At 38.8% G+C, this 8,764-nt stretch overlaps 1 protein-coding gene across 1 annotated transcript; it reads right to left on the bottom strand.

The window, feature by feature from the left end:
• Positions 1-5,390: 5,390 nt before the first annotated feature.
• On the bottom strand, positions 5,391-8,017 carry LOC110720477 (60S ribosomal protein L7a-2). The gene is made up of 7 exons (XM_021899511.1): positions 7,894-8,017; positions 7,227-7,271; positions 6,689-6,890; positions 6,352-6,521; positions 6,101-6,229; positions 5,907-5,999; positions 5,391-5,769 (listed from the first exon to the last, which is right to left on the bottom strand). Exons 1-7 carry the CDS (start codon positions 7,894-7,896, stop codon positions 5,638-5,640), a joined length of 774 nt encoding a protein of 257 aa, XP_021755203.1. The 5' UTR covers positions 7,897-8,017; the 3' UTR covers positions 5,391-5,637.
• Positions 8,018-8,764: the final 747 nt, after the last annotated feature.

Genomic DNA, 8,764 nt, shown 5'->3' with positions numbered 1-8,764 from the left:
TCACCTTGCTCAGCCAGGCGGTCCAGATACCACATGAGACTGATGCAGTCATTGGTGTGATGACCAACATCATCATGATAAGCACAAAATTTATCTTGGTTCCGGTTGTTTGCAGAACCCTTCATGGGGACCGACTTCTCAATTGAGATCCGTCCCTTGATTTCTTTTAGGATAAACTGGTTATCCTTGTTAAACGCATACTTTGGGGAGTATGGTTTGAATTCTTTTTTCTTTTTCTGGGCCGACTGTTTAGAGGAATCAGCCGCCCAGACCTCTTTTCTCTTCTCATCTTTGTTTGACGACTGTTTCTGTCGTCCTTCTATTTTGTCGAACCTTTTCCCGTCCAACTGTTTTACCGTACAAAGATCAGTCGCCTGTATATAGGCTTCTGCTTCAATCAAGGCCTCTTGAAGAGTCGCCACCCTCTTTCGAACCAAATCAAATTTGAAGGTAGACCCGTCTTTGAGACCTCTGAAAAAGTCAGTATGGGCTACCTCATCCGGTAACCCTTGAATCTGTATTCTCATCAGGTTAAACCGCCTGATGTAAGAACGAAGCCCCTCCTTCTCGCCCTGCTGAATTGTTCCTAAATCAAGGGTCGTTTTCTTCGCAGGGATGTTCATGGCGAAGTTGGAGGTGAATAAGTAAGCAAGCGTCCTGAAGCTATTTACACAACCAGTCGGCAGGTTGCCGAACCATTGTTGTGTGATTCCTTTGAGAGTCGCTGGGAAACACTTGCACCAAGTGGGATCATCCAACCCTTGAAGGTACATCAGGTTTGTGAATGCCATCAGATGGTCTTCTGGGTTAGTAGTGCCGTCATAGGCGCCTACTAATACATTTTTCACTTTGGCCGGCTGAGCGGCTTCAGTAATTTCCTTGGAGAAGGCCGACGGCTGTTCACCAAGTCTAAGCAACCGTAGCTGCCAGTCCATAGGTTGGACGTTTTTTGCTGCAGGTCCACCAAACGGAGGTGGCTGCAAAAAATACTGTTGTTGCGGCACAAATGGTAAGTTTGGTACCGCCTGGTCGCTATGAAAGCCGGACTGACGGGAGGTGCCGCCTGACTGACTCTCATGATACGACTGAGTATGCCTCATCGAGGCATTTCGCAGACTATCTTGAAAGTTTGAAGTAGAGGCCGACTCTGACAATCGGGCACTCTTCTTCTGCTCTAGCAGTAGCCGAGCGTCTGTGAATGTTTGCTTCGACCCGTCCGCCTGAATATGACGAACATGTTTCCTATTTCCTGTAGGAAAACGGAATTTTGTGAAATCAAGGGCAGGTGGCTCCCGCTTCCTAGATTTAGGATGAGGAGTCGCCTCTCGCCCTTGAACTGGCTTCCTCTTCAGTGAAGTGGAGGGTTTCTTAGCCGACTGCTCCTTCACTGGAGCAGGCGGCTTCTTGTTGATCAACTCTTGAATCTCTCCTTTGAAGTCCCTCATGAAGGTCATGAGTTCGTTCCTTGTGATGGGAGCAGACCCATCAGTCGGCTGTTGCCAAACAGGCGGTGCGCCTGCTGGCTCACTTCCAGTTTGAAGATGTTCCCGTTCCCTCCTTCCGGTATGACGGGTACGTCGGGCCCTTAGGGTCCCGTCTGAAGCTGTGTGAGCTTCAACTTCAAATTCACTCTCGGTATCATGGTCCGACTGAACTTGAGGGTCGTCTAGGGGACGCCTCTCTTCAAGAGTCGGTACAGACTTGGATGCCATCTCAGAAGTACTCTCCCCACAGACGGCGCCAAATGTTTCGGGGTTTTCTGATGTCCTGCGGGAGAGTTACAATTCCGAGACTGGAACCGGACGCCTGTACCTGCAAAATAACGGAGACTCCTGATGGTGGGAGCTCCGCCTCCAACGGTCAAGTTAGTACTTGATTAAGGAGTAATTAATGCGGAAATTAAAGTGATTGGGTCTCTCTAGGTGAGAGTGTTTAATGTAGGTAATCTGCTTTGTTAGCGAGATCAGCCGGTTATTACTGTGTGTAATTAATGTGTTTTTTTTTCGTAATCCCCCTTAATGAGGATTAAGGGAGGTATTTATAACCTTGGGAAACGTGCCCATCTTAGGTTTAGGTTAACCTAGGGCCGATTGGGCTTCCCTCGGAAGTTGGGCCTAGGTGGCCGGTTTCTCCATTAGGCATGGAGTATGCCACATGTCATGACATAACAGGTCCAAGGTGGACGAATAAGCGCGTGCCACGTGGCAAGCCCTGACAGTTCCAAATGGGGGACACTTGGCAGGACCTGATTGGCCCACGTGGCGCATTCCGATTGGTAGGAGCAAAATCCCCTAATCAGATTTCATTAATTCAAGTCTACCGCGAACATTTATGATAACAAATAATGATTATATATATGGTCCCAAAAGGCATTATATGACCCCAAGATGTATCCCATTGAATTTCAAAACTTTTCGACGCCAGGCCGTGAAACCTCCACAATTTCTCAAAAAACGCGTGGATACCAGTCTACAATTTTGAAATTTTTTGACTTTTTTTTGCCCGGAAATAAAAACTGGCGAAATTTTTATCATTGTTCCTAATATCCTCCGGGAGTCCAATTGTGTGAGTCGAACCATTCAATTTGCCTTTAAACGACCTATTTACGGGTTTACAACTTGCACCGATTTCATTAACTCAAGCTTACCATGAACATTTATAAAAACATATAATGATCATATATGGTTCTAGACCACATTAAATGACCCCAATATGTATTTCCTAGAATTTCAAGACTTTTCGACACCGGCCCCCGAATCCTCCAAAATTTCTCAAAAAACGTGGATATTAGCCTTTAATTTCGAAATTTTTGAATTTTTTTCGCCAGGAAATAAAAATTGCCGAAATGTTTACTATAGTTCCTAATACCGTCCGGGAGTCCCATTGGATGAGTGGAACCATCCAATTTGCCTTTAAACGACCAATTTATCGGTTTTACAACTTGCACCGATTTCATTAACTCAAGCCTACCACGAACATTTATGACAATAAATAATTATAATATATGTTTCCAAATAGCATTATATGATCCTGAGATGTATCCCCTATATTTTCAAGACTTTTTCGACACCGGGCCCCGAAACCTCCAAAATTTCTCAAAAAGCGTGGATATTAGTCTTTAATTTTGGAATTTTTTTGACATTTTTTTGCCCGGAAATAAAAACTGGCGAAATGTTCACCATGGTTCCTAATATCCTCCGGGAGTCCAATTGGGTGTGTGGAACCATTCAATTTTCTTTTTAACGGTTAATTTACCAGTTTACAACTTGTATTGATTTACCGGTTTACAACGGCCAATTTAATTAGCCTGCACTGAACCCGACTTGAATCGAAATTGACCCAAACCTGTTTTAACCTATCAAAACTCGAATTTTACCCGACTTTTTACTAACATGACCTAAATTGAACCGACCTGTTCTTAACCCGACCCGAATTTAACCCAACCTGTTACAAACCGGACCTGAAATCAACTCGACTTGTTATTGACCTGACCCAAATTCAACCCGACTTGTTATTGACTTGATCCGAATTTTATCATACATATCACTTACCGAACCCAAAAATTCAACCCGATCTGTTACTAACCTGACTCAAAAATAACATGACTTGTTATTAACCCGACCTAAATTCAACCCAAATTAATCCTTAGTCGATTTCAAATCACCTTAAATGCAATTTAGATCACCTTATTATTGTTGATCAAAGCATTATGTCTTGGGAGACCAAGTTAGTCCAGGCCAGCAAAAGAAAGGAGCATCATCATTAAATTTAAGAGTTAAATATATTATATATTTGTTGTATGGTCAAAAGAGATAATTACCTTCCTAAATTATAGACTATAGTTCCCTAGTATATTGCCATATATATTAAAGTCAAAGGAAATAATTAACTTGATAAAAATGATAATTATCTATTTATAATTAGTTGAACCCGAATATGACCTGACTTGGAAATGACCCGACCTGATTGTAACCTGCAAATTATTGACTTGAACATAACCCGACTTGAATCCGAGAATGACCTAACTTGGAAATGACCAACCTGATTTTAAACCGCAAATTATTGACTTGAACCGAACCCGACTTGAACCCGAGAATGACCCGACTTGAAAATAACTCGGCCTGATTATAATCCGCAAATTATTGACTTGAACTTAACCAGACTCAAACACGAGAATGTCCCGACCTGATTCTAACCGCAAATTATTGACTTGAACCGAACCCGACTCGAACCCGAGAATTATCCTATCCCGTTTTAAACTCGAATTAAACACGACCCATTGTTCACCTGACCTGACCTAAACCCGACCCAAACCTGATAAGAAGTATTACCCGACGTGACCCTACTCAAGCATGACCCAACCCAAACCCGACCCGCATAGGTTATGGAATTAATCTGAATTTACCCGACTCACTCTTACCCGACCCGTTTACCTGAATTGACAGCTCTATGTACAAGGATGATGGTGTTTTCAATTTAATTTTGTTTTGTAAACTTTCTTAAATCACACTTTTATAAGTTCTCATCCAACTACAAACCTACCATTACAATAAGAAAAAACATTGTGTCTATAATTAGCAATAAGAACCTTAATATATAAGATGTATACAATTAATGTTTACCAGTGCAATACATCTTGATCTTTATCTTCTACAATGTCACGACATATAATGCTAAAACTTTGCCTCAATGAGATTGTCAGTTTATGTTATATCCTGAGTTTGTATTTAAAACTCATTTCATTAATTGTAAGACTACTTTACTTCGTTATTACATAAAATCATATGTCTACTGTGTATAGTTGATCAAATACATCATGACACCATACAATTTTAGCTAGATAGGTCACTTCTAGTGTTTGATATTGTTTTATCTTGGTGTAGGGAAAATACGTAATACTGCTTTGTTGTTTGCTTGATCATAGCAGGAACTACAGAGGAAGTATACCTGTATGTGTTTACTTGGACAACAAAATTTTAGCTAGATAGGTCACTTCTAGTGTTTGATATTGTTTTATCTTGGTGTAGGGAAAATACGTAATACTGCTTTGTTGTTTGCTTGATCATAGCAGGAACTACAGAGGAAGTATACCTGTATGTGTTTACTTGGACAACAAAATTTCAAAATTCTCGAGAATGATGACAAAATTATTCAAAGGCCGAATCATAACAAGATTGCAAAAAAGACCAGCACGATGAGAAGGGATTCTTTTGCCTGTTGCCTGAGCACGTATTGTCCATTGGATAACATTAGCGTAGCTCTTAAGGTCGTCAAGGATACTATTTGCATAACAGCCCACGTCCCACGACACAACCTTAAAGCATTGTTTTAATCTCAATACCAAACTATTTTAGTGGTCTTCCAAAAAAATTGTTGCAAAGCACGGGCACTAAACTATTTAGGGTCACATTAAGTCCATATCTACTTCAGAAGGTAAAATAATAAAGATTGCACACTCCATACAACTGGTTCATATTTGAAGGTGACAATTTCAAAATCCACTACTACCAAAACTCAGTACAAGTACTTTAACCGAAAAGACTAAAGTTGAATTTCTGAAGTGCCGTAAATGTAACCAAATATAAAATAGAAAAAACGCTAGGGAAGAGACCTCTGCAACACAAATACTTCTTGAATCTAATTCAACCTCTGGGCAGCTTCCTTGGCAAGGACTCTCTCCCTTGCCTTCATCTTGGCCTGGGATTTGGAACCCATGATACCGCCTCCCCACTTCTTCCTGTGCTCCTCGTACTTGTCATTGAAGTTGGCCTGTCAAGGACAAGAGAATACACATTGTGAGGCTCTTTTCATCAAATTAAAGAAAAGATATACAAGAATTAAGATGCAATCAAGCTCAATCCATTGGCGTGATCAAATTAGATCGAGAACAAGAACAAAATTATCACCTTGACAGCCTCAACAATCCTGCTGAACTCCATCTTGTCCTCATTCTTCACAGAAGTCAAACAAAGAGCAGCTGCGGTCTTCTTGTGGACAACCTGCACAAGATACAAGTTCAATAGAAGTATTAGTGCCAGGTTAATCAAATTAAAAAAAAAAAAAAACAAAGCAAAGTAAGCTAGCTTAACAGATAAATTACCGTTCCAAGACGAGCCTTTCCCTTGACAATGCAGTATGGAACCTCCATCTTACGGCACAAGGCAGGAAGCCATACAACAAGCTCAATAGGGTCAACATCATGGGCAATGACAACAAGCTGAGCCTTACCCTGCAGCATCATTTTGAAGTTTGAAATACAAGTCAGTGACACACTACAGCACTTTTCTTCATTGATCAGTCAAAACAAATACAAAAACAATTACAACGATGTCATTTATCTAGATATATTACCTGCTCAATAAGGTATGTGATGTGGTTAAGACCATACTTCACAACAACAGGTTTCTTGCTCTCGGGCTTCTTTCCCTCAGCTTCTGCCTGTGCAGCTTTCAAAAGTCTTTCCTTCTTAGCTGCTCTGTCCTCAGGTCTGTATTTGAGGAGCAACTTGAAAAGGTTTGATGCTGCAAGAGAGAATTATCAGTCAAGCACCAGTTTTACTATGAAAACCCTTCAAACTTAAATACATATCATCATCAAATAATCCATCAGCTATTATGTTGCAACACTATTAACAATGCTTAGTAAAGAACTATAGCTTGCATGATAATAGTTAAAGTAAGAAAATTACCAAGGTTCTTGTCAAGAGCCTTGGTGAATTGGTTGATAGCTGGGGGAACCTTCAAACGTTGCTTCAAGATCCTTCGCTTCCTCTGAAGTTGAACAACCTTGGGCCATTTGATAAACCTGGTGAGATCCTTCTTTGGTGGAAGAGCACCACCGATTCCGAATTGCTTGGGTCGCTTCTCAAACAAAGGGTTAGTAGTCTTCTCCTGTAATAAATATTCATATTAGATAACTAGACAATCACAAAGATTGCACACTCATCTCAATAGCTCTATGGTCCTAATCTATGTCCAACAATATTTCCTCTAGATAAATGACCATTAAGCCAACATAGCTATACTACAGTACACAAACCAACAATGTCTTATCGAGGATTTAAAATCCAAAACAAAACTACAAATTTATGTCAATATTTGTATCAACAAGGTGAAAAAGGATCAAATTCAGACCTCTATGCAAATAAATAATAAACAAAATATATTGATAACAATATATGAACATAAAACAAGTATCAGCCGATATTAGTGAGAGATCAAACTTACAGGCTTCTTCTTTCCAAGAGTCTTTACGGCACCTTTTTTCGGGGCCTGTTAGGCGAACAAACAGTAGAATTTATTAGGCAATCATAAACTCAAACAATAGCTATAACAAATATTCACAAAAATAACCAAATTCAATTCACAAACACAACAGCATTACAAACACGAGACAAAAATGCAAAGAAATTTGACCTAGAATTGTTTCTAATTGTTATACCATACCACAAACATCCAAACTATCCAAATTAATCATGAAATCAATATTTACACAAAGCAAAATCAAATATTCAAAACGTAAATTCTCTCTCTCCTCATTCACAATAATCAACGCAGCAAATACACCTTACAAATTCGTTCTGATAACAATTGAAATCAAAAACCTCAAAGGCCAACAAATTAAGCTAACAATCGGCATTAAAATGCAAAAATCAACTTCTCATCAGATGAAAAATACAAAAAGGACAAAAATTAATGCTGATTTTGATCGATTAAAATACAGAAAACTCACACTAGAGTAGAAATTACTAACAATCACTTCACATTTCGAGCAACAAATAATCAAGCAAATTAAACCAGAAACAAGTCGATAAAATCAGATTCATACTCAATAAATTGAAGAAAAACTAGGAATTTTATCGATGATTGAAAAGAGAGAGAGTGAGAGGAGTACCATTGCGATGAATGTCGACGGCGGAAGAGAGGGGAAATGAAATCCTGAAGAAGCAACAGCCGAAATGACGAGAAAATAAGAATAGGGTTGAGTTAGGGTTTTATACTTCTGCTTCTTTATTTACCAATCTTGGACTTCTAGGGTTTACACGAGTTCCTTCTTTGGGCTTTATTCTTTCTTTTGTCATGGCCTTAATTAACGGCCCATTGTTTTTTTATACTGTCTTCTTAATTTGGTAGGCTAATCACTTGGATAATCTGAATCCGACTAAATAGATCGTTCAAATATTTTGTGGTTTTAGTTCATATATTTCGTGATTACTGTTCAAAAATTGATATTGTTATTTTTTAAACTAAGAAGCATTTATTTTATAAGTTCAAATGTTTTGTGTTTTTAGTTCATATAATTCGTGATTACTGTTCAAATATATTGTGGTTTTAGTTCATATAATTTGTGATCAATGTTCAAATATTTTGTGGTTTTAGTTCATATAATTTGTTATTACTGTTCAAATGTTTTATGGTTTTATTTCATATAATTTGTAATTCCTGTTCAAATTTTGATATTGTTATTTTTTAATCCAAGAAGCATTTGTTTTATTACAACAACCAATCTGAACTTCAACCCGAATCCACCACCCAACACCAATCCAAGAAGCTGAGAATCAAGCTCAAAAAGAGGCTGAGAATCAAGCTAAAAAGAAATGTCAAAAGGAGACTGAAAATCAAGCTAAAAAGGAAGCTCAAAAGAAGGCTAAGAAAGAGTTTGAAAAGAAGAAAGTTCTGAAGAAGCAAGAAAATGTTAAGAAGAAGAGAGAGGAAGTTCAGAAGAGTGAAATTAAGGAGAAAAAAAAAGAAAAAGAAGAGATAAT

Source organism: Chenopodium quinoa, unplaced genomic scaffold (assembly GCF_001683475.1).
Source record: "Chenopodium quinoa cultivar QQ74 unplaced genomic scaffold, ASM168347v1, whole genome shotgun sequence".
NCBI classification, from domain to species: Eukaryota; Viridiplantae; Streptophyta; class Magnoliopsida; order Caryophyllales; family Amaranthaceae; genus Chenopodium; species Chenopodium quinoa.
This window is presented reverse-complemented; position numbering and strand designations above follow the sequence as displayed.